At 37.1% G+C, this 26,809-nt stretch overlaps 1 protein-coding gene and 1 long non-coding RNA gene across 2 annotated transcripts in view; both read left to right on the top strand.

Annotated features, from left to right (window-relative positions):
* LOC116575044 (phosphatidylinositol 3,4,5-trisphosphate-dependent Rac exchanger 2 protein-like) overlaps window positions 1-26,809 on the top strand; it is a 118,523-nt gene that overhangs the window by 55,159 nt on the left and 36,555 nt on the right. The window contains exons 2-3 of the mRNA XM_032316126.1: window positions 22,224-22,295; window positions 23,602-23,724. Coding sequence (XP_032172017.1) covers window positions 22,239-22,295; window positions 23,602-23,724 — 180 coding nt within the window. The 5' untranslated portion in view covers window positions 22,224-22,238. The remainder of the gene's footprint in view (window positions 1-22,223; window positions 22,296-23,601; window positions 23,725-26,809) is intronic.
* On the top strand, window positions 10,237-14,977 carry LOC116575045. Its single transcript, XR_004279575.1, has 2 exons — window positions 10,237-11,844; window positions 14,826-14,977. It is a non-coding gene; the product is annotated as an uncharacterized LOC116575045 (long non-coding RNA).

The following is a 26,809-nucleotide window of genomic DNA, read 5'->3' as shown; positions in this document are numbered from 1 at the left end:
TACTGAAAAGACAATATGAGCAACACATTAAGCTCTGTGAAAAGAAGGCGTGTAGATTCTTTTGGGGAGGGACTGGTCTTTCCACAGACAGGACCTGCATTGATCTACACAAGCTCTTTGTGTTACTCTTCTGAAACTGGTATATACTGTTCTTTGTGACACTAAACTAAGCTGCAGGTGTGGGAATGTCTTATTGATCTGAAGGTCATATCAAGGACATCTCTCATTTCTTTGTCATCTCTGTGGTCTGTGGTTCAGCACAGATGAGGGTATCTATCATATCATAAACACAAGTGTTAAGATATAACCTGCCCCCATCAACTTAATATCCTGGTTTTGCTTAATTTTCATGTATAAATTTCTCATTTTTGTGCATGTGCATTAATTAGTCTCAGCTGAGAAGTTTGATGAACATTTTCTTAGTATTTATTCATTCAACAAATATACAGGCTGAGAAGTATTTAAGAACTTGGAAAATAAAGTGTTTTATAATTTAAGGAACATTGCTTAAAATCTGATTTGGTCAGATATTGACCCTTTCTAAATTTCTTAGATTTCTAAGATTAAGGAACATTAACTATAAACAACTTTTGATAGATTTCTCCCTTAGTGTTCTAATACAGCACAATAGTTTAGACATTCTTAAAACAGTGCAGTGTTTTGCAAGAAATGTCATTGTTAATAACAGTATAACCATGGGACCTGAATGATAGCCCTTTGATTTAGAACCAGCCTCTATAGCCTCTATAGCAATGGTTCAGATTCTATTAGTTTGAGTTATTCATCTGAACATAATAGGATCTGTCTTCTTGTTAGAGGAACCAAACTGAGTTATTTTAGAAGATGTAGAGGGTCATAACTGGGTACCTTAGAAAAAACAGGGGCAATGCAATTAGTTATTCTTAAAGAAAAACTTCAGGTGAATACATTTCTCTTGGAAAACCTAAGTTTATAAAAAAATTGCACTGTTTATTTTTAAAAATAAGTTTTGAAGATTATGGATTGTTTATTTCAGAACTTGAACTGTTCAAAATTATCCTTGGCTTAAGTTTGTAAGCAGATTTCAAAATATTCTGTTTTTTTTTTTTTCTTTTAATGATGAAGAAATAATTATTAAAATTTGTTCTAGATTTATAAGTATTTAGAGATAGGTGTTCTATTGTTTAAGAATTCTGTTTCTTTTAAATACAGGTAGGTCCTCAAATTAATGCCATGCTTCAACTCAACTTCCTAACCGTAGAGCACATTTTATTGGACTGTGTTCTTTTTCCAGATAGTTACACCCATATGTAATCATATGATTGAAGATGAAATGTTCAATTTGCATATAAAATTCTAGTTTCTTAGAAAGATTATTATGTCTAACTTTTTGAAAATTTAGAATTGCTACTTCAGTTTGGTAGCTACTTATTGAGTATTTTATCTAGTAATTCTATTGGTTATTTAATTAAGAAAAAAAATATATGGGCCAAAGGATTGGAGGAAATATTCTGGAAGGAAGTGGGCTTTGACCTAGGCCCTGGAGGATGGATTGAAACCTTCCTTCACCACTGCAGTGGTGGCTGCAGTTCTTATCAATGACACTGGTGACTGAAGGGAAATGAGTGGAATTAGAGTATGATTTTGAGACGAGTAATGGCTGAGTGATAATACTTAAAAAGCTAAATGAAGTTCTGTAGGAATGATTTATGTAATTTTAAACTGATTATTGCTCATCTACTATCATCTGGTCCTAGGTGATTCCACTGCTTAAAGCATACATCTAGTGCAAGCCAGATCATGCTTGCTTCTTTTTCTTTTTTTTTTTTTTTTTAAGATTTTATTTATTTGACAGAGATCACAAGCAGGGAGAGAGGCAGGGGGAATCAGGCTCCCCGCTGGTCAGAGAGCCCGATGTGGGGCTCTATCTCAGGACCCCGGGATCAAGACCTGAACTGAAGGCAGAGGCTTTAACCAACTGAGCCATCCAGGTGCCTCTCATGCTTGCTTCTGTCCCAAGGCTATAGGCTACACTTACTATCTCAGAAACCTGCAGCAGGGGTCATCAAGCAGGTAGCTATTGACAGGCAAGAGAAGAAAACCTGCATTAGCCAGCCCAGGAATCTTCTCTTTTGCCTTTGACAATTATTTGACATGGCATAGATATCAGAACAAAAATTCAGCTGGAGTTGCCTTAATATTGTCACTGAATGTATTTTTCTAAGTTTTCTGGTAGAGAAGAGAGCTGATTCTTTCACTATTTATAGCCTTTTGATGTCAACTAATTGTTTCTCTTAAATCTTGAATGAAATATCTTCCTGTACTTGAAGAAGATAATACAGATGACTATGAGTTATTTACATATAATCGTATATTAAGCAGTTGTTGGAAAATTGGGATTCAAAAAAGAACACTGGAGAAATGAAATCATTATACCCAATGAATTTAACATTCTTTTGTTTTGCATCTATTATGCATGAGATTCTGGGCTAGATTCTGTGAGAGAACCAGGGAAATAGATTTAATCCTGGTTTTTAAGAATTTTATCAGTAACTACCATTGCTGACTCAGTATTCGGGAGAACTGCTTCACCATGAAGTCCAGATAATGTGTTAACACATGTGTATGGAGCTTGTGCTACGTGTCAGACCATATAAAATCCAGGACACATTAAGAGTAAGAGCTGTGCCTGGAGAGAACACAGGGGTTAGACCCTAGAAGACAGTATATGCAAAGGAGATCTATACAATTTGAATATAATTTGATAGGTGTATAATTCTATCCTAAAACTATTTTTTTTTAATTTTAAACATTTTGAGGGGAAGAATTGTTTTATCTTTTTTTCTTTTCTTCCCTTCTTCCTGCTTCATATTTTTCTCCTCTTCTTTTAGACAGTTTACTTAGTACACTCCTTATGTTGATTGCCCTCCATACATAATGATATATATAATAAAGTTTTACAGATAATGGAAGTATAAGGTTTAGAGTTATTATAAAGTTACTGAATAGAATTACATGGCTTTTCATGCTTAGATTCCTTATAATTAGTATAATGCATAACATTTTCTTAATAAGCCTTTTATTATGGGTTTTAATGTTTTTATTTTCACTGCTTATGTATCAGTGAATGATATAAATTGCTATGATATAAATTGCTCACCTGGTGATGATTGAGAATTGGCACTTTAACTTAGCTTTAGAGTGTCATTTGTAGTCCTAGATAAAACCACATTCTCCCCAACACTTGGTATTGCTAGTCTTTATTATTTTACTTCCTGGTATTAGTGTATCTTATTTTCATTTCGATTTGATTGTTCCTGATAACAGACGATCCAAGCTGCTCTTTTAAGTGTTTATCAGCATTTTTGTATCTTCTTTCTGTTCAAATGTTTACCCGTTAAAAAATTGTAAAGTATTTCTTTTTTTATTATTGATTTAAATATTTGTATATTCTACATAAGGAAACTTTGTCAGACTTACGTATTACAGATATTTTTCCCCAGTCTGTGGTTTGCCTATTAATTTCCCTAATTAATGGTGCTTCGATCGGGGCAAAACTTAGATTTAATATCATAAAAGAAACAGCTTTCTGGAGAATGAATGCTTAGGATAATTATCATTATTAACTACATTGGTCATCTTCAAAGGAGATTTTATGCTGTTTTGAATTCATTAGTACATTGTTTTGGATGTCTGAAGACTGATTCAGGGTTTCAGGGTTTGGCATGTATGCTATGTCCTAAACCCTTATAAACTCCTGTATTTCTCTCTGTAGTAATAATACAATAATTTTGGATGAAAACAAGGTAAACTCTAAGTATCTAAATTCCTCAAATGGTGAAAGGCCATTTCCTACATTTTGTAGGTGAAACTAGTGGGTAGTATGCTAACCAGGCAGACTTTGGTCTGCCCCTGGTAATTGCTGGAATTCGTTAGCTGAAAGTAGGTACTCAGTTGTATTGTGCTCTTTAATGTGGTCTTAACTTACATGCTATAATTAGGTTAAGAGGACAGGATTTTCAGAGAATTTTCTTCTGTAAGCAATATTCTGTTACAGATATAAGAGCTTACTCAAATTCTGTGCTTTTTATTCATTTCAGGAAAAAGTCCCTACAATCAAATCTAGTAGCCTTAAACAGAAGATTTCTGTGCTCAAATATATGAGAGATTGCCATCCTTATCCAAAGCAGGCCTTGGAACTTTGGAAATCAAATTTAGAAACTGAACATAATTTGGTTTCTGTCTCAGCCTCTGCATGAGGTCTCCTGACCTATTTTAGTTTCCCTGTGAGGGAGTGTGGGTCTCATAATCCAGTGAGCTATGGGAGAGTTGGTGCTGAGTCAAGCAAGAATATAATCCAGGCTCCCTCTTATCCTGGCTGCTTGACCTTGGAGAAGTTACTTCACTTTTTTGAGACTCAGTTTCTCCATTGTTAAAATTCAGCTAAGACTATATCCAAACTTAGAGGATCATGGAAACATTAATTGAGTTAATTTATATAACTGGTGAAAAAAATGGACACTTTATTTATTAAATAATTAATGAATTAAATGTTATTGCTCTATATGTGATAGAAATAGTAAGTTTGACCAGTAACCTTAATTATTCTGTACCTGCCTTTCTTTTTCTGTTCATGTGGCAATGGCTAATTATTTCATGTCCCTTTTTTCATATGTGTTTTTATTAATTAATTCTTTAGTGAATAGGCATCAAAGCAGTTATGTCTGTCTTTACTTAGCCAACTGAGAATTCAGAGTTGTTTATATTTCTTGCCACTGAGAAAAGGGCCTTGCCAATTTATATAAAATACTCTTTTTTTTTTTTTAAAGATTTTATTTATTTATTTGACAGAGAGAAATTACAAGTACACTGAGAGGCAGGCAGAGAGAGAGAGAAGGAAGCAGGCTCCCTGCTGAGCAGAGAGCCTGATGCGGGACTCGATCCCAGGACCCTGAGATCATGACCTGAGCCGAAGGCAGCGGCTTAACCCACTGAGCCACCCAGGCGCCCTGAAATACTCTTATTTTATATTTTTTAGTTTAGTATTTAGGCAATTTACTTATTGATTAAAATAAAGTTTAATATTTTTCTTAAACAGTCACAATTCATATATGAAAATATATATAACATTTCTTATTTCTGAACAAATATTCCAGCGAGTGTGGACTTTTGACCCAGGGAGTTCATCATTCCTTTCTATCACTTTGGAATGAGAAAGAACCCAGTATGGCCACATCCCATTCATTCTTAACTTAATGAAATGATATATAAGAAAGCAATTGTTGACACTATTTATAAATAATAGGTTTTTTTTTTTAAAGATTTTATTTATTTACTTGAGAGAGAGACAGTGAGAGAGAGCATGAACGAGGAGAAGGTCAGAGAGAGAAGCAGACTCCCCATGGAGCTGGGAGTCCGATGCAGGACTCGATCCCAGGACTCCCGGATCATGACCTGAGCCGAAGGCAGTCGTCCAACCAACTGAGCCACCCAGGCGTCCCATAAGTAATAGTTTTTGATGGCTTCTTTAATTCAGTCAACAGAACAGAGGGAATATTTAAATGAAAAAAAAAAAAAAAAAACAGAGAACAGAAGAAATAGTCATGCATCTATTCCTTAACTGGCATTTTAAATGATTTTGAGAAATAAAAAATGAGATTACTTGGATCGGTGTTTATTAATTGAAATGGGGTGTGTGTGTGTTTGTGTGTGCATATGGATGTGTGAGAAACATTTTAATTATGGAAGTACAAAATTCATTTCACCAAATGAGAGATGCAGTAGCTTCATCACTCATCTTCCTGCTTCTGAGCTTGCATCTCATTTTTTATTATCAGAAAGCTACCAGACTCCATCTAAAACATAGGCCAAGTCCTGTCACTACTCAGTTCGAAACCTTCCCCATTGCACTAGGAGTAAAAGTCAGAGTTCTCATAATGGTCAACAAGGTCCTATACTCTCCCCTCTCCTTACCTCTCTGCTCTCATCCTCTACCTCTTTTTCTTCTCTATAAAGTGGTACTATTTTTGGCCCCTGCTTACACGTGAAGAAACGGAGACTCAGAGATTTCTTAATCTTGCTTGCATTCAGTCCATTGTTCATTTATGAAACATTGAATTTCTACTCTGTGCACAGCATTGGCCTGGTGTTTGGGTATAAAGGTGGTTAAAATATTGTGTTTATCCCCATCAGCTTCAAGCTAGTCGGGGAGAGGAGTGCATAAATTTAATACAATCAAATAGTACATGCGGTACAATCATGAGAAAGTGCACAGGGCATTCTGGAAACCAAAAGAGCAGAACCAACCCCAACCTAGAGAATTAATGCAAGGCTACCTACAGAAGAGGACCCTGAACCACTGTTAGGGAGGAGTAGAAGCTGACTAAATTTGGAGTGGCGGAGGGCATTCCAGGGAGAGGGCAGGGTGAGGATAGAGGCATAGAGTATGAAACAAGGTGATAAATGGACACTGGGAGATGGCGGGTGTTTCAGGACCATAAACTTAACACAAAGCAACAAGCGATAAACAGACTGCATCACCTCTTCCACCCTGGGAAGCAGGATCTGGAATTAGTTTTACTGTCTCAGGTCCAGGGAACTGGACCTAATTCCTCAGTTTCAAGCTGATAACCCACTTCTACAGTGTGACTCGGCACTATCAAGTCACATGCTACTTCATTTCTGAATTTTATTCCAGTTCTTTATCAGCTTTAGGGTCCAAATTTAAATCCTATTGCATTTGGAAGAGGCCATGACAATAAAAATTATTCCCCGGTAAGTGCCATTTTCCCTTCCTCCCACCTCCTCTTCTCCCCACTCCACGTCAAGGAGCATCTGTATATTCGTATAACTTTCAGACCAATGACAGCGGCACACATGCTCCCATCTCCCTGAATATTATCATTGCTGCCTGAAGTCTTCTTGCTGCGGGCACTTAGGACTTCCAGACAAACCCCCAAATATTGGGTGTAGTTCTGATTAGATTTTAGTTTACTGTTTAGTTTGTTCTTTATATTGTTTGCATTTTCAAGCTCTAAGCTCTGCAAATAATTGCCCTAACCCGTGTTAGTATTGTGCACTCAGCCTAGGGACAATTTCATTTACATCCCATTAAGGCTGCTTCTTGAGGATCTAGGATGATTTAAGTGTTCTGAAACAATGAAAGTACTGGTATTAGAGGGTATTTGCTGTTTTGGAGCAGTAAGCAAATCTATTGCATCTTTGTGGATATATAACAAAATTCATAAAGTTTTGAATGAATATTAGCTTTTTCTTTGTTATTTTACATAACCCAGGCCAGAAAAAATGCATAAATTTTTGTTGTTGTTATAATTGTTGTTATAATTTTCCTGTAAGGGAAGTTTTCTCATCCAACTTGCTTCATGAATATTCAGCTGTTGATGGAGCTGCAAGCTAATATCCATGGAAATGAACACATTAATAGTATTTTCCTGGCTCCTACTTGGTTCATGAAGTATACAGACCATTTATGATATTTCCTATTTCATTTTCCTCTTGGCTCTTGAAATATAATGAGATTATTGATAATAATTGTTATCCCAGATTTTCAGTTATTTTTTTCTCATATTCTTGAGTGCATAAGCAAAATATTTCAGATATTTGCCTTTTTAAAGATTGTTAATGTGTATTTATAAAGCAAATTATGAATAAAAATTATAAATGGCTTAAAGACCAAGATATTTTACATATTTATACATATATGATGCTAATCCTTTTGTTAGTGCATTGATTATCACATGTTGTATAAAAGACTGATTCTTCTTGAAGGTATTTCAGAGATTAAATGTACCGTCATTTAATGAGAATAACATCTGACAAGTATATTTGGTGATATAAAATAAAATAGGAAAAAATAGTAGTTATAGCTAACAATGATATATTGTTTTTTGATGTAATAGTTGCTTCACAAATATTAATTTATTTAACCTTTGCCTGAAGGCTATAAGAAGAAATACCATATTAATTCTCATTTTACAGATGTTGGGACAGCATCAGGGAGGTAAATTTACTGGTGAGATGTCTTATATCTAGCATTTGGTAGGCCTGGGGTTTGAATCCAGGCAGACTGGCTCTAGAATTCAAACTTTAAACCACTTTATGTTCGTTTTTTTTTCTGTTGACAAAGTCTGCAAACTGAACTGACTGTTGTCTCAACACCTGTGCATTCCTTCCCCACTGATTTAAAGTACCACATGCTTCACGGGGCATCTGGGTGGGTCAGTTGGTTAAGCCTCAGACTCTTGATTTTGGCTCAGGTCATGATCTCAAGGTTGTAAGATTGGGCTCCACGTGGGGCTGTGGGCCAGCATGGAGTCAACTTGAGGATTCTCTCTCTCCTCCTCCCTCTGCCCCTCTCTCCTCTCCCCTATGCATGCTTGCAAGTGCTCTCTTTCTCTATAATAAATAAATTAATTAAAAAAATAAAGTGCCACTGGTTTCAAATACAGAATTCCCTTCTACTCAGAGTGTTTTCTGGACTCTCTTCTGTTCCACTGATCTGTACTAGCCCCAAACTAACTGTTAACATTACTATACATTAGTTCCTTTTAGAAATAGAGTTCAGATAGAATGAAAATGGAAAGGAAACAGAACTACAGACTGAGAAGTGGATGGTATGGTGAATATCTAGACATGAAGAAAGGAGAGAAGGGGGTATGGTAAGTCAGAAGGGCAAAAGGATGTTGGTAGAAAAGTCATATGTATCTTAAGGATAGGAATGGACAATTTTAGGAGTTCTGAAGAAAAGTTAAAATAGATACAGAAATTTCTAAATAAAAAAAGTTCTTTAAATTAGTTCAAGCATACATGTATCATGAAGCAAATTTTAAAAAACCTTTCTTCTCGACCTTGTGGGATTATATAGTGAGCTTGAACAGAGTGTGGGAAAAAAAAAAAAAAAAAAAGAGGTCTGGATGCCAGGCAGAGACGAATCCTCGTGTTGGGATCCTCAGTCATTTCTCTGGGTTGTTTTCCAGCATTAAATACTTTTCCTTCCCTCGCTGTTACATTTCCTTTTCATGGGAACTGAATTCTCAAATAACAACTTAAACCGGAATAGTGTTCTGCACTTTAAATTGGGGAAATGACCAGTTTCCTGTACCAGAGAAAAATTTGTGCTTGAGAATATTATCTATATAATGTGCTTTGTACCTACTGCTTAGCCTTTTCTTTCACTGTGCTGTGTTTTTTAAGTTATCTGATATCACTGTGAATTCCTGAGCAGCACAATATGAAGTATTATATTAGAGCCACAGTAGTCTCCTGGCATCTCTGAATAAATATTTGTGCAATATTAAAAATAAGTTAATTGAGCTGGCATTTTATTAAGAAAAAAATTCCACAAATGTGTTCCTATAAGCTTATGAAAGGCCCTTGGAAATTCATTTTATCCCATATCGATCACCAACACCGGAAACATACTTTTATCTTATTAAATGCCACCCAAAATTCTGAGATATTTGAAATACCCTTTTTTGTTATTAATTAAGAATGTAATGAAAGGTTCATTATTTTCATCTGACTTTGAGCTCTTTTACAAATATTATGACTTGTAATATATAAAGGAATAGATTTTAATTTTTGTTTTATAATCTCGCCTAATGCACCATGTTTGTTTAATGGTTCTCTTGGTGCTATAAAGAATTAATAGTATTCAGAAGAGCTAAGGCAACTCCAAGAGTATTAGTCTTCTTTCTGTACCTGACTTTTCTGTAGAACTTTTTTTCAGATTGGCCTGTCATTTTATTTTATTTTAAACTATTAATATTTTTTGATAAAGTGATTTTTTGGCAATAAATTTCTTTTGGCTTATATATTCAAAGTATCATTTGATTCATGATGATCTTGTATTCCTTGTATTGTTTTGGGTGATTGATGTCTTTTTCCAGAATGGTCAGTGAGACACCAAACTTCAGGAAAAAACCAACTAAATAAATAAGATTAAAAAGTGCCCAATGTTTATTGTTTGCTGTTTTGAAACCCCTCAGAGCTAATCCTCCTCAACACACCTATAAACACCTACTACACACCTACGCAGATACAGGATGTCTCATAGGCAGGGAATGCAGCCAAAGCTCTGAGCCTTGGTTTCCTCACACATTAAATTAGGTTAAAAATATTAGTACTTTGGGATGTTTGGGTGGCTTAGTTGGCTGAGTCTCTGGCTTTTTGTTTTTGACTCAGGTCACTATCTCAGGGTCCTGGGGTAAGCCCCACATCCAGGTCTGCACTCAGCAAGGAATCTGCTTGATATTCTCTGCCCCCACCCCCGCCCCTACCGCTGCTTATGGGTGCATGCTCTTTGGCTTTCTCTCTGTCTCTCTGTCTCATTCTTGTTCTCTCTTAAATAAATAAATAAATCTTTCAAAAGAATAGTAGTACTTACCTCACAGAGAGGTGAAAAGAATTCACAGAGGTAATTTTTGTCGGCACTTTGCACAGTGTCAGTGCATAATCAGAGCCAAATAAATGCTGACTGGTATTTCTGCCACTACTGCTGCAACCACAGCATCTACTGTGGTAGATCTATTACATCTACTGTGGTTTTATTTATTCCTAACACTAGAGAAAAAATAACTAAAGGGTAAACCCCCACCTCCCATTTTTGCTCCTCTCTTAACAGTAAATCAAGTCAACTAATGCTAACTTCAAGACAATTCCTTGGTTTCAAAACAAATAAGTCAAGGTATTTGTTTGGAGGGGGTGCTATTGTTTGCTAAAATATATGTATATTCCATATTGTCCTTTAGTATTGGATCTTTTCTGCTCAGAATTCCAGGTTTGCCCTCAAATGTGGTTCATGTCAATCAATCTCTTCAGTCCTATTTTCTAAACATTTCAGAAATTAAAAACTAACAAATGCAAAGAAGGTAGAAAAAATTAACTCAAGATCAAACTGTAAGGTGTTTATAGAGACTGCAGCCCATCTATAATCCTTGAGAGGACTTAGAGCACAAAGTACTAATATAAGTTGAACAATGTATGTGGAGTAAGGCCACACTATGGCTTTGATTTCAGTGATATGCTAAATGATCTTGGTATGGACAGAACTCAAACAGGTTGATAAAGTAAAATGACAGACTCATCCGAAAAAAAAAAATGTAAACTTTATGTTATAATTAACATCTAATGTAATTGTTAATGCCTTGGAAAAACAGATGTTAAGTAAATAGGCTCCAATTTTCTTCGTGCTGTTTCTTTAAGCTTTTTCTCTTCTCATCTGGGGACTTTTTCACTCTAATACTTTAAGACCAAGTGCCATTTTAAAACATTTTAAACTCTCCGGACTCAGTCAGGGGACCATGCGACTTGATCTCAGGGTGCTGACTTCAAGCCCCACCTTGGGTGTAGAGATTACTAAAAATAAACAAACTTCGAAAATAAAATCAAATAGAAGTTAGAAGTATGGAATTATAAGGGCCCCTCCCGCCAGAGGGAGCCATTTCCTTGTGGGCTTGGGTTGACCCTGACCCTCCTGGAGTAACTTGCTTGCAGGCCCCAGATCTGGGGGCGGGCCAGGTCGGATGGAGCCATCCAATCAGTGGGGCACGCATATATTTGCTGTGGTGAGTTGGAATTTAATTGGCCACCGGTATTGCTGAGGGAGGGTGACTGCAGTTTTCCCTGTTTGTTGCAGTCTCATTGGCCACGTGTGTGGGCGGGGCTCAACCACCTCTAGAAAGATTAGTCTGCAAGGCAGGGAAGTAGTGATAGTCGTCTGGGTAGTAGTGGTAGCGTTGGGGTCGTTGGGGTTGTCGGGATTGTCAGGGTCATTGGGAGCGTCATGGGCCTCAACAGGGAGCGGCCTCGCCTCGCTGGGTAAGGGGAGCGGCCTGGCCTCACCAGGTAAGGGGAGTGGTCTGGCCTGGCCTCCCCTCGCGGGGTAAGGGGAGCGGCCTGGCCTGGCCTGGTCTCGCCTCGCCAGGTAAGGGGTGCGGCCTGGCCTGGCCTCACCTCAATGGGTAGGGGGTAGCAGCCTGGCCTCCTATCGCCTCGCCGGGTGAGGGGAACCGCCTCGCTCGGTGAGGGCAACCGCTAGGGTCCGTGTCCTGGTCCTCGTCGCCTCTTTGTAAGAGAGGGCCCCAACTGGTTGGTTTGATTTTCGATGCTTGGTGCGAAGTAAAGCTTTGCTTGACTTTCACTTTGCGTTGGTTTCATTCTTTTGATCACGGACCCCAACAGACTGATTACTATTAAAGAAAGCTTTATAAAAGCCAACAGGGCCTTGGCAAAACCTCAAGATTATGTGCTGAAAATTTAAAGGGCCACAGAGATTTCTAAGACACAAAAATCAGTAAAATGAATTTTATGTAAATTAGATACTAATATTAGTGTCGAGAATAAAAAACAATTGCCATTTAGTTTTGGTCTGGGGGTAACAGGGAATAGTGATGACTGCAGGGAGGGAGGGGAACTTGTGGTTGCTTTTGCTCCAGGCTATTGCTACCATTCAGGAATGTGGAACCTGGGTTGATTTTTTTTCCTAGTGTTTGAAGAGGGACTGTAATGATTGATTTTATATAAATGTTCTTATTTCCTTAAATGGTAGCAGTTGAAACAATATTTTAAACAATTGTGTTATGTTCAAAAATACCTCTACTGCTTTCAATCCGCTTTAGACTTAACTCATTGCCTTAAGTCAGTGGAAGTTAAATATCCAAGAAAGATGGCTATTATTAATCTGTTTTTATGGGCTGAGTGGTGAGGATGAGGTAGGAATTGAAATCGCAAAAACACACAAGAGAAAAACAAAAACAACAAAATAACAAAAATTGACAAAAAACATACTTCAGAAAAGTTTGCTTTTATTTTGGTATGTTATTGAAATCACTTAATAAATTTTCTGATTTTTACTCTCCTTTCAATTTATGCATCTCCGAGATTCCATTGATCATGGTTTTGGTTTTTCCTTCATCTTCTGTCCATTTTCACTAGTGGCTTTCTAGCCACCTCTTAACCACCCTTAAAATCTTGTGCCTTGTATGTAGTTAGAGTACCGATGACATGCTGATCCTTCATGAATTCTTTCCCCTGAGAAGTCCTGAAGAGCACAGTTCTGTCATGCTGCCTTTTAACACATTGAGGTCAAACAGAAGACACTAAATAATGTTTTAATTATCCTCAAATCCCGGGGAAGTTTCAGCCCAGGAAGTTTAAAAAGTATGGTTGTATGGTGAAAAATTATCTTCGCCTAGATGTTGGTGATTTAAATTTTGAAATAATAGTTGTTTTGAGAAAGAATAAAACATCTTTTTGTGGGAAATTAAGTATATATTAATAGGCTCTCAACAAATATGACATAATAAATCCTTTTGGTTCTGAATCATGAAAAAACACCAACATTCCAAGGTTTTTTTGGTCTGGATATTGACATAGTGTTTGGTATCACTGTGATGTTTTTAGGCATCTGAGTAACCCAGGGTGGCATATATTTTCTTTTAATGGTTTGTAGAGAGATAGATGCCCAAGAGGGTCAGTCTTCAGTGCTACTGAACAAGTGACAAGTGATTTATTATTCTCTCAGTTTTTGGAGTTTTATACAGATGGAATGTTGTCATAGCAATCTAGGGACAAACTAATACCTGTTCCAAAAGATGAAAACATGCTGCCCATACATTTTCTGTAGCATCATATAGTCTGATGGAGAACAGACATGCAAACTCAAAGTATTTTATAATTGTTGTTCATTGTGCCTGAGTTGAAACTACACAACAAAGGGAGCTTTAAAAGTTCCACTTTGTTTGAAAGGAACTTTAAATATAAACTCTGCCTAATAATTTTATAAAAATGTGGTGGACTTTTTACTTATAATCTAATGAAATCATTGTGGGACATTGCTAAAGCCCAGGAAGCCAGAAAAAATTTCTTATTTTTATAATGTAGCCCAGAGATGTTGATAATGCAGACGCATTTAGTCTAAAATTTGTGAATCTCCTTAACAGTGCTATAGGTATTTTAGGATTGTATATACCAGGGATGCTCAACTGCACCACTGTGGTGGTGCTGAGTCATGGCAACGTGGAGAGACATTTTTGGTTGTTGCAACTGGGATGGTAGCTGCTGTTAGCATCTAGTCAGTGCAGGCCATGAAACTCTTAAACATCCTACATGTAAGGACAAACCCCACAACCAATATTTTTCTGGCGCAAGTGTCCAGAGTGTTAATATTGAGATACCCTGGTATATGATGATGAAAAAGAAAAGCAATTGTATGATATTTTTATATTCTAAGTTGCTGATGATTAGATATATTCTAATAGCTGGGAAGATAATACAATAGGGGAATTAATACTACACAGTCTGGTGGTCTTTAGAAACGAAGATCTAGTGAAGAAAATATTTTTTACTTATACCACTAAGCTTATTGAGTGCTTACCAAGCGCTAGGCATTGTTGGGAGACACTGGGGAAACCCAAGTGAACAAAACAGATAGACTGCCTTCACAAAGCTCTGGTGTGAATGTGGGAGACTAGTAAACTAATACATAAAATGGGACATAAAATGGGACATGGAGGAGCAGGTAGTGCCATAGGGTAGATAATGGGGTAGGTAGGTAATGATAGAGGGTGGAAAAGGGAACACTCAGACTGGATGGCCATGAGAGACCTGAAGCTTAGGAGTGAGTGACAGCAGGAGGCAGCCTGTTGAAGTGGGTTTTAGGCAGAGGAAGAAAGTTGTGAAAAGGTGTCAAGGTGGAAAGTAGGTGTGGCTTGCTGGGAAGGCGCAGAGAGGTGGCTGTGTTTGGGCAGTGGTCCAGAATGGGGAAGCTGGGATGAGACAGAATACAAGAGGAGGGAGGGGCCAGATCATGCTCATTTCTTTTTTAGGTTGAGAATATTCCATTGTTTGGATGCATTTATCCATTTACTTACTGAAGGACATCTTGATTGCTTCCAACTTTTGTCATTTATGAATACAGCTGCTATGAACTTCTAGGTGCAGGTTTTGTTATGGATAAATTTTCAGCTCATTTAGGTAAGTTCTAAGGAACACGATTCTTGAATTGGCATGGTAAGAACATTTATGGGAAGAATATGCCAAACTGTTTCCAAAAGTGACTGTATCAGTTTGCATTCCCACCAGCAATCAGTGAGAGTTTCTGATTATTTGCCATCCTGCCAGCTTTTGGCACTCTGAGTATTTTGGATTTTGTCCTTTCTGATAGGTGTGTAGTATCTCATTGTTTTAATTTGCAGCTGCCTAATGACACTAGATTTGAACACCTTTTCATATGCTTATCTGCCATGAGTATACCTTCTTTGGTGAGGGGTCTGTTCAGTTCTGCCCATTTTTAAATTTCATTGTTGACTTTCGTATTGTTGAGTTTTACTTTGTACCTTTGGACAATGGGTTTTTTTTTTTATCACATGTGTCATATAATTCTTAGGGAAATACTTCCTGGTTTGTGGCTTGTCTTCTTCTTCTCTTGTCATTCACAGAGGAAAAGCTTTTAATTTTAATGATGTCTGGATTGTCAATTATTTTTTTCATGAATCATACCTTTGGTGTTACATCTTAAAAAGTCATCACCATCGGTGGTGTCACCTAGAAATTTTCCCCTATGTTAATTCTAGGCACTTTATGGTTTTGTATTTTATATTTGGGTCTGATCCATTTTGAGCTAATTCTTCTGAAGGATGTAAGGTCTGTGTCTAGATGATGATGATGATTATTATTATTATTTTTGTCTTTTTACATGTGGATGTCCAGTTGTTCCCAGCACTGTTTGTTAGAAAGACTATCCTTTCTCCAATGTATAGCATAGCCTTTGCTCCTTTGTCAAAGCTTACTTGAACTATATTTGTGTGAGTCTGTTTCTGGGCTCTCTGTTGTGTTTCATTTATCTATTTGTTCTTTAACCAAATCCATATTGTTTTGAATATGGCTTTATAATAAGCCTTGACATCAAGTAGTGTCAGTCTTCTGACTTTTTTCTTATTTTTTAGTACTGTTTTGGCAATTCTGAGTCTTTTCATTCTCCATATAAACTTATCATTTTGTTGATACCCACAAAAGAACTTGCTAGAATTTTGATTAAAGTTGTGTTAAATCAGGTTGGGAAGAACTAGCATCTTGACATTACCAAGTCTTCCTATCCATTAATGTGGACTACCTCTCTCCACTTATTTAGTCTTTTTTGGTATATTTTTATCAGAGTTTTGTGGCTTTCCTCCTGTTGTACATATTTTGTTAGATTTATACCTAAGGATTTCATTTTTGGAGGTGCTAATATAAATGGTATTGTGTTTTTAATTTCAGTTCCATTTGTTCATTGCTGGCACAGAGGAAAGTGAGTGAATTTTGTATATTAACCATGTAACCTGCAACTTTGCTATAATTGCTTCTAAGTTCCAGGAGGTTTTTTTGTTGATTCTTTTGCATTTCCCACATAGATAATCATATCATTTGTGAATAAAGACAGTTTTGTTTTTCCTTTCCAACCTATATGCCTTTTACTTCCCTTTTTGTCTTATTATATTAGCTAGGAAATAGAGGACAATGCTGAAAAGGAGTGGTGACAGGAGACATTCTTGCCTTGGTCCTGATTGTAATGGGAAATTTTCTAGTTTCTCACTTTATATATGGTGTTAGCTGTAGGGTTTTTTTTTTTTTTAAGATTTTTTTAAATAATGTTGAGGACATTCCCTTGTATTCTTAGTTTACTGAGTATTTGTAATGAGTGGGTGTTGGATTTGTCAAATGCTTTTTACTTCATCTTTTGATGAGATCATATGATTTTTCTTTTTAGACTGGTAATGTGATGGATTTCATTAACTGATTTTAGAATGTTGAACCAGCTTTGCATACCTATGGTAAATTCCCCTTGGTTGAGGAGTACAATTGTTTTTAGACATTTGTGGCTTTTATTTGTTAATATATTGCTTAGAACTTTTATACTTATAAGAGATATTGGTCTGTTATTTTCTTGTGAAGTCTTTGGTTTTGGTATTAGTGTGATGCTGGCCTCATAAAAAAGGTGAGGAAATATTTCTTCTACTCATGTCTTCTGAAAGAGATTGCAGAGACTTGGTGTAATTTAAATGTTTGGTAACATTTAATAATTATTTTTTTTCAAATGTGTGTAGATATGTTTTTATTATTACAGTAAGATCATTGCTCAGTTTTAGCACCTAGCTTCTCATATGCTGAATATATGTTTATTGTGTATTGTCTGCCTCCTCCCACTAGAATAAGAGCAGAAATTCTTGACTATTTTGTTTATTTGATATGTTTTATATGCCTAAAACAGTGGTTCTCAGTGTGTGCTTTGCAGTTTCTTGGGGTTTTGCAAAATCCTTTTGGAGAATATAGAAGGTCAAAGCTATTCTTGTGGTAATACTAAGACTAAGACTTAATTTGCTTTTTTCTCAAAAAAAAAGTGTGTGTGTGCTGTTGCTCACACTGGTGGGGGAAAATCAGTCATGTGTAAAACTGCTGATGTTTTAGTGTGAATCGAGCAGTGGCACCAAACTCTACTAGGAGCTACTACATACTTCCTGGTCCTCCCTCATGAGGGAGTGACAAGGGGATGCCAATTTCACTTAAAGCTGTAAAAAATATGAGTTTTAGTAAGTCCTGACTCTTGAGCATGTGCCTTTTTAATATTCTGTGTGATGAAATGGGAAGTATACCTTGTACTTCTGCTGCATACTCAAAAATATGGTTGTCTCCAGGGACTAGAATTTGTGGTTGAGTTGCTATGGAACATTATATTTACTTGAAATAACAACTGTGAGATAAACTATGTTTCAGTTTCAGGACACTCAGGCATTTGGCAGATACTTTTTTCCAAAAAAATAATGAAGTAAGCTTTTCACCTCAAGGAAAACAACTGATAGTACTTGTTGATGATGATAAATTCAAGTTTGCAAGTAAACTTCGAGTTTTGAAAAATTTATATCTATGAGCTGGATACTTTCCTAATACCTACAGATTTTTCTAATGAGTTGGATACTGATATTAACTATTGTGATGGTGGGTTTTCTTTGATATAGAATAACAAAATGTGTTAATATCTTGAAGATATATTTAACTCCCAGTGAATCATCGCTTAAAAAAAAAAAAAAACTTACAGCATCAAGCATATGTAATAGATCCCTTCAAACTGCAGATAGATTAGTTGGTTTTAATGCAACAGAGTGTGGAGAGTTCACTGATATCATTGGTTTCAGATTAAAAATCATGACTACCCTTTAAGAAATGACCACTTAATGAAGTTTGGTGTTGTATTAAAGAAGAATATCCACAACTATCTGAAAATGTTATAGCAATGAACATGTCTGTGTGACTTTTAAGAGTGATCTACTGTGCGTGCCTGACAGGAAGAGTGGGGAGGACAAAAATGAGTTGAAGGAGATAAATTAGTACATCAGAATTATAAAGTAAACTGGTACATTCTGAGAATGAAATTCATCGTGGAGTTTGTCTTACCCTTTCAACAAGCAGTGGCCCAGATGGGCAGACATGGAGGAAGGGAATTGCTATTTTCTCTTTTATCCTCATGAGTTTTCTTCCTTCTTTTACTCTCTTGGTAGCACATTTGTGACATTTTTAGCTTTCTTAAGCTTTAATTAATATATGGCATTTACCCCGTTTTACCAAATACATGGTAGGAAAAAAACAAAATGGAAGAAACTGAAGAGGAGATGAAGAATTCTGTTCTTGGTATAGGGAAAGAGAAGCCCCTGACTGCAGCGAATCTAGGAATGTGTTGTGTAATCATTGTTAGGTGAATGCTGGCAAACTGAGTTCATGCTGACACACCTGCAAGCTGGAAGGCACAAGAAAGGGTAACTGTGAGCCTCACCTCTTCCAAATGTAATGTAGTCTGTCTTAGCTCACTGGTCTCTGCATCTCCCTAGCCTTCAGACATATTATGCCACGTTTATGCAGCCCATATTTGAGGTTCATGGTCCAAACGGTATCCTCTGGTATGATGATCAGGAACACCAAGTGGCAGATCCAGAGGTTATTGTGAATAGAGGGAGCTGACATAGGGTTTGAAAATAAAGAAGAAATAACTGAACCCATTTTTGCTATTGAGACTCACTTATTTCTTCGCGGTCTGTTTCTTTAGTCTTTGGAAGAATAAACTCACAGGAGTGTTCATCAGATGTGGTCTCTATACCAACTGCATCAGAATCATCTGGGGAACTTACCAACGTGCAGATTTCTGGGTCCTCAACTAGTCTGCTGAGTCAGACCTTCTGGGGATAGGGCAATCTGCAATTAGAAGAAACTCTCCAAATTTCATGCACAATAAAAAGCTTGAGAACCACTGGCATTACAAGCTTTTTCCAGTACTTACTTTCAATGTATTCATATCAAAGTGAAGATGACCTAATTCTGATGAAACTCTGGACCAATAGGAATTAATGAATGCAGAGATAAAACAGTGTATGAAATCTCTCATGTATTTTTGTATTTAGGGTATTAATGACTAATTGGAGAAAAATTAAATGCTCCAATTACAAAGACTGAAAGGACTTTGTAGATGCTGGTTTTTACAAGAGGATTCTGAAAACACGTTATTTTTCTTTATCTTAGGGAAAGAAGACTTACATGTTTTGTTAAGAATGTCAGTTTTAGTGATTTTGTGCTCTAGGCAAACTATCTGAAATCTGACTGAATGGTGTGTATAAAATGAAGCTCTTAGAAAGATAAATGCCTCATCAAGAATGTTAACAATTTCCAGGTTTTCTTTCATATACAGTTAAGCAAAAAGTTCCATGTTGTCACAGAAGCTAAGAAGATAAAAAGTCAGGTGAAGATACAGTTTAGTTTCTTAGTTTGTATGTGCCTTTCTAACTCATATTTTGATCCATTCGTACTGTCTCCTTACTTTAATTCATGGGCTTCAGAATGTGACTGAGTTTAGCTCCTAAGAAAAGGTTTATAAATGTAGAGGTGAACTTTCGGTTTTGCTTGCATGAGAGGTTACCTGTTTACTGTGTGGTCAACACGAAATGTAAACTAGGCGACTACACCACCATGTTATTTTAAGACTAAGTGGAAAGAACTGATGGAGCCTTTTTGATATGAGTGTACAAATCCAAATCTAAAATTAAAAATGAGACTGATAGTGATTAAAATGGGCAAAGTCAGAAAATTTGAAATCTCTTTTCATGAGTTAATTTTACTTAACTCTAGATAATAGTTCAAAAATCATATCACAAGTTTCCAATTAAAAAAACAAGGACAAGACATCCATTACTTTCTTATTAAGTTTATTTAATTCAGCCTAATTATTTCATTCTGTTGAGGCTGTTAGTATTGATGTGGCTTTGTAATTATAGACTGAAACATGAACTAATTGAATCAGGAATAGAGATGAGTTTGAAGCTAATGCTAGGAATGAGGTCCTATGGCTCATTTTTTTAAATAGTTTTGCTTTTCTTTTTAATAATGTTACAGTATGCTCACAGCCAAATATTCTGTGCATAAGGAGGTATACAAAGGTCACTTTAACCACTGTTGCATTTTGATATGTGCTACATATTTTTTCTTAGTATGAATGCACACTGCCATTACACAAGTATATTTATGCCTACATGCTTGTGTGTAATATGTATTTGTGTGTACATATATGTGTGTACCTATCAAGAAAGCTGTTTGATAAATTTGTTCATGAAACAATATTTTATAGACATCTATTTACACATATTTCTATGAAATTTTTGTCACATTCCACTTATGATTATAGTTCTGCATAGTATTTTGTAATTTGCATGTACCATAATATAAATGATTCCCTTATTAATGGGCATTTATGTTGTTTCCAATGTTTTCACTTTTGTAATTAATATTTCATCTTATCTGAAAAGTTTTCTTGGGATAAATTCATGGAGGTAAGAATTTCTGGGTTAAAGGGTATGCCCATTTAAAAATTTGAGATATATGGTCAAGTTATTCCCAGATATGTTGTGCCATTTTATACCCCCCCTTTTTCTAGAGAGGGAATGGGGAGGGGCGGAGACAGAGGGAGAAAGAGAATCTTAAGTAGGCTTCACACTCAGCCCAGAGCCTGATGTGTGGCTCCGTCTCACAAGTCAGAGATCAGGACCTGAGCTGAAATCAAGAGTTGGATGCTTAACCAACTGAGCCACCGAGGCGCCCCTGTGCCATTTCATATTCTTACTCCAGTGTGCTTGAGGGTGATTTGGAACATTATGAGCAATACTGGGTTTTCTTATTCTCTTAAGTCTTTGTAAATATAGCATATCAAAAATGGGATTCTTACTTTAATCTTCATTTGTTTGATATAGTATCCAGAGGTTCCTTGGAGACTCTGTGTGCCCTGGGGATTGATGGGCTATGTACTCATACCCCAACTTGGCTGGTAGTGCTTGAAGTTCTTAAGACAGACAGGGAAACAATGATTTCACCTGGTTACTAGGTGGCTAATGAGCAATGTCTTGAGGACACAAGTGACTGCATGGAGAGTCACTTCTCCTTTTCCTTCCAAACTTTCTCTTCTAAGGCCCAATATAAAAAGATCTTTCTACTCTTTTCTTCGTTTGCAAAAATAATAGCTTACTTGGTCATGGGTCCAAGTTTAATTAATGACTTATTAAGGAGAGTCCAGATCTTTGAAATACTAAGGAACTTTTCTGCCTACCATAGGGCTTTGGAGAGCCCTGACCTGATCCCAGAAATGCAAAATCTGGCTTTCTAAAACTTGGCAGGGGGTAGTTAGGAAGGGAAGGGAAATCGTTTCATTCCTTCTTGAAGAGTCACTTTCTTTCTCTCTTTCTCTTTCATTCTTTCTATCTTTGACTCCCTACTTCTTCCCTCAGTCTATCTCAGTCTATCTTAGTTCCAAAGGATCACCTTGGAATTTCTGACCCCTCCCCTTTTTTAAAAATCAGAAGTCCCATTTTTCATTAGATCTTGGTGTTTTGTGCTTCACAAGACTTAGAAGTTTAGGAAACATTTGACTCCTAACTGTTTACCACAGAACAATGAGATCATGATGGATAAATTTAGTTCATGTATATACATGGTCACTTTTGGTCTTGCCCCCAAATTCTGAAGGATATAATTCCCAGGGAAAAACCACTGTGAACCAGGGTTTCACTTTTTACAACAAAACTATTATTCTCAGTAGTTATTGGGTTTTTAAACTCTGGCTTCCTACAAAAAATTTAGTTCTAATCAATACCCTGTTATTTTACTAACCTAACGTTGCCTTCACAAAATCTTTTTTTGTTTGTTTGTTTCATGCAGGCATTCTTACAAGAATGAACCAGTGTGCAGCATCAAAAACTGATAAAAATGTAACAAAAGAAACAGTAAAGGTGAGGAGGCACAGTCAGCCCTTAACCCAAGCACACATTCCCTTTTAGTTAAAATTTCTTCTGTGGGATGTTACTCTAGGCTTTTCAGCTTCTCCTCAGTTCCACTATAAGTTCTGCACCAGTCACTTGTGTGGGCAACCCTGAGATAAAGGGAAAGAGGGTTTGGGAAAAGAAACAGAGACTGATGAGGATGGCGAGAAGACATGGAACAACTTTCTGCCAAGGCCTTAGGACAGTTTGAAAAGAGGGAGAAAAACAAACCCTTGACCAAGAACCTTAGTGTCTGTGAGCAGGGGGCAATAGAGCCCTAAGTGGGAGAATTGCCAGAGGTGGCTTAGGAAGGCAAGGGTAACTGATTTGAGTGGTTCCGTGGTGCAGATAATGTCTGCATAATGTCTTCAACTCAGAAACACATGTATAAGCCTTTCCTTTTAGGCTGCAGGAAAGGAAAATGATGAAGGGTTTGGTAAAGGGGGGAGGAGGTAAATGAAAATTAATTGCACTACATTATTATTCATTTAAGCTGCCTAAATTATTATTGATGTTTATTTCTGGTGCTGATTTGCTGTTTTATTTTACAAAAAATAAAAATATTCCCAAGGATTTTTATAGGCTCTTCTGACTATTTTTTCATAAATCAAAAACGAACTTTCAAATTCTCTTACCATGGGAGCATTTTAGTTTGTGTGCTTTAGGTCTCAAGCAAAAGACACTTATTATTCAAATGACTTGGATACACTTCAGCTCTCATTTGGGGACTCCAGACAGAAGAGAAGGTTCAGGACCTGTGACTCAGGGAGGTCGATAAGATTGCCAGGTTCTGCCTAGCTCTTCACTTTGCCATTCAGGTTATCCACTTTGCCCCAAGAATGGCTCCTCTCATCCCTGCAAAATGACGTTGTAGTTGTCCAAGCTATCACTTCCAGACAGCACCTTTCCAGAGGGGAAGCTGTCCATTCCAGGATGCCGTTCCAGAGACTAAAGAAGCCTTTGCTCTGAAAAGCCTACCAGCAAATCTGCCTGCACTATGTTACCTGCTGCCCATTCTCACTAATGGGTTTGGGACTGTCACGCTTGGATTTAGTCACTCGGGCTTTCCCTGAGAGCCAGGAATGGGTTCCTGGTTCCCAGAGCTGTGTAGGAGTAGAAAGGATGTCCATACAAAATTGGTCCTCTGCCCTCTGGGTGGGTGGAAAGGATAAGCATGCCCTGAAATTTTCAGCTTGGAAAGAGAATACCATCCTCTCATGGACTTTTTTTTTTTTTTTACCTGCTTCATTATTGCACTTATTATATTTATTTGTAGATGCTGTTCTCAAACATTGAAGATATCCTTGCTGTACATAAGGAATTTTCAAAAGTCATGGAAGAATGCCTGCATCCAGAACCTAACGCTCAACAAGAAGTGGGAACCTGCTTTCTTCACTTTGTAAGATCAATTTCTGTTTATTTTAGAAGCTCTGCCCCACCCCACCCCCCAGATTTTAAGGTTTAGGTTTTGGCACAGTAGCATGTGAGAACTCAGTGTAGAAGTAAAATGTGACACGGAAAGTTTGGGGTCTTTTAAGGCCAATGAAATCTTCCACTGAGAGCCAGAAAGGGGATGAGGGCCTCACATCATCCATTTTATTCAATGAAGAACAAACAGCCTTTTCTTTTTCCCAACAAGTTAGTTCTTCGCATCCTCTGTAGCTTTGAATCCTAATGAATATTCAGGCTGTTCATAATGAATGGATTTTTATGTTTCTCCCAAAGATAGAGCATTTCCCTTTTGAGGCAGAAAATCCTTACTCTTATAATGGCGTGATGAGCCTTTTGTGAGTCAGAATGTTTCCTTGTTAATCGGCTGGTGACAAGCCTGCGGGTGAACAAGGGGTGTCACTCTAGGTACACAGACACCAGAGTCTTGGTGTTTCTCAAGGGTAGTTTCTCAGAAGGTCATACTGAGTGGTGGAGAAGAATAACCAGTCAGTCCTCAGTTGTTTCAAATTACACATCACGCTCATGTAATCATTTCCGTCTCTTTGGACAGGATAGTTGAAATTATTTGTGCAATTGATTTATAAAATAAGAAGTCACCTATAAAATGAAAATTATTTTTAGAACTGAAGGGCATTCATAGCAAAAAAAAAAAAGAAAGAAAAATAGTGCTGCTATTTATAGCATTCCACAGACGCTACTTTTCCGAACACCTACCTGAATTGCTTTCTATATCAAAATGCTATATAATTGATGTTTTATTTTAAAATGCATAAGAGTATTTTGTCACAGAAGTCAATGTTTGTTTATTTTTATTTCTATTTAGCCTTTAGAAAGGTAATGGTATGTAGTCTCTAAGGCTGTAATTTCTGTATGTAGTGGGCAGAGCTGCATATGTCCTTTATATAATCAGGAAATATTTCATAAAGGTAATTAATATTAAATGGAGAGAGGCTCCTTGGCATAGGAAGATCAAGCCGTACTTTCCTTGGGTATGACTAGAAACCATGCATGTTTGTGTCCACTTAATCCAGATTGTTCCTCTTCATGAAGGAATTCACATCTTCTGCCAGATGGGCATTTGCTGCCTTAGTCCAGGGCCTCACATGGGAATCTTGCACTCTGACATCCATTTCCTCAGTAACACACTATGAATCTGTCATCCATGAATTTAGCTAAACTATTTCTGAAGCATATTTCATTCTGGGTCATACCATCTCTTGAAATAAGTAACTCAATATATATATATTTTTTTACTTTATCAAGTTATCAACTGATTTTTTTAATAATTTTTATTTTTTCAGCGTAACAGTATTCATTATTTTTGCAGCATACCCAGTGCTCCATGCAACCCGTGCCCTCTCCAACACCCACCACCTGGATCCCCCAACCTCCCACCCCCAACCCCTTCAAAACCCTCAGATTGTTTTTCAGAGTCCATAGTCTCTCATGGTTCACCTCCCCTTCTAATTTCCCTCAACTCCCTTCTCCTCTCTATCTCCCCTTGTCCTCCATGCTATTTGTTATGCTCCACAAATAAGTGAAACCATATGATAATTGACTTTCTCTGCTTGACTTATTTCACTCAGCATCATCTCTTCCAGTCCTGTCCATCTTGCTACAAAAGTTGGGTATTCCTCCTTTCTGATGGAGGCATAATACTCCAGAGTGTATATGGACCACATCCTTCTTATCCATTCGTCCATTGAAGGGCATCTTGGTTCTTTCCACAGTTTGGCAACCGTGGCCATTGCTGCTATAAACATTGGGGTACAGATGGCCCTTCTTTTCACTACATCTGTATCTTTGGGGTAAATACCCAGTAATGCAATGGCAGGGTCTTAGGGAAGCTCTATTTATAATTTCTTGAGGAATCTCCACACTGTTCTCCAAAGTGACTGCACCAACTTGCATTCCCACCAACAGTGTAAGAGGGTTTCCCTTTCTCCACATCTTCTCCAACACATGTTGCTTCCTGTCTTTCTACTTTGGGCCATTCTAACTGGTATAAGGTGGTATCTCAATGTGGCTTTAATTTGAATCTCCATGATGGCTAGTGATGATGAACATTTTTTCATGTGTCTGATAGCCATTTGTATGTCTTGATTGGAGAAGTGTCTGTTCATATCTTCTGCCCATTTTTTGATATGATTGTCTGTTTTGTGTGTGTTGAGTTTCAGGAGTTCTTTATAGATCCTTGATATCAACCTTTTGTCTGTACTGTCATTTGCAAATATCTTCTCCCATTCTGTGGGTTGCTTCTTTGTTTTTTTGACTGTTTCCTTTGCTGTGCAGAAGTCTTTGATTTTGATGAAGTCCCAAAAGTTCATCTTCGCTTTTGTTTCCTTTGCATTTGGAGACATATCTTGAAAGAAGTTGCTGTGGCTGATATCGAACAGGTTACTGCCAGTGTTCTCCTCTACGATTCTGATGGATTCCTGTCTCACATTGAGATCTTTTATCCATTTTGAGTTTATCATCATGTACAGTGTAAGAGAATGGTCGAGTTTCATTCTTCTGCATATAGCTGTCCAGTTTTACCAGAACCATTTATTGAAGAGACTGTCTTTTTTTCCACTGTATTTAATTTCAGACCAATATCACTGATGAATATGGATGCTAAGATTCTCAAAAAGATCCTAGCAAACAGGATTGAATAGCACATTAAATGACCAGGTGGGATTCATCCCTGGGCTACAAGGATGGTTCAACATTCGCAAATCAATCAATGTCATAGAACAAATCAATAAGAGAAGAGAGAAGAACCACGTGGTCCTCTCAATTGATGCAGAAAAAGCATTGGACAAAATCCAGCATCCGTTCCTGATTAAAACGCTTTGAAGTATAGGGATAGAGGGAACATTTCTGAACTTCATAAAATCTGTCTATGAAAGACCCACAGCAAATATCATCCTCAATGGGAAAACGCTTGCAGCCTTCCCATTGAGATCAGGAACACGACAAGGATGCCCACTCTCACCACTCTTGTTCAACATAGTATTAGAAGTCCTAGCAACAGCAATCAGACAACAAGG

The sequence above is a fragment of the Mustela erminea genome, chromosome 16 (assembly GCF_009829155.1).
Source record: "Mustela erminea isolate mMusErm1 chromosome 16, mMusErm1.Pri, whole genome shotgun sequence".
Taxonomy (NCBI): Eukaryota; Metazoa; Chordata; class Mammalia; order Carnivora; family Mustelidae; genus Mustela; species Mustela erminea.
The sequence above is the reverse complement of the archived record's forward strand: the minus strand, read 5'-3'. Positions and strand labels throughout refer to the sequence as shown.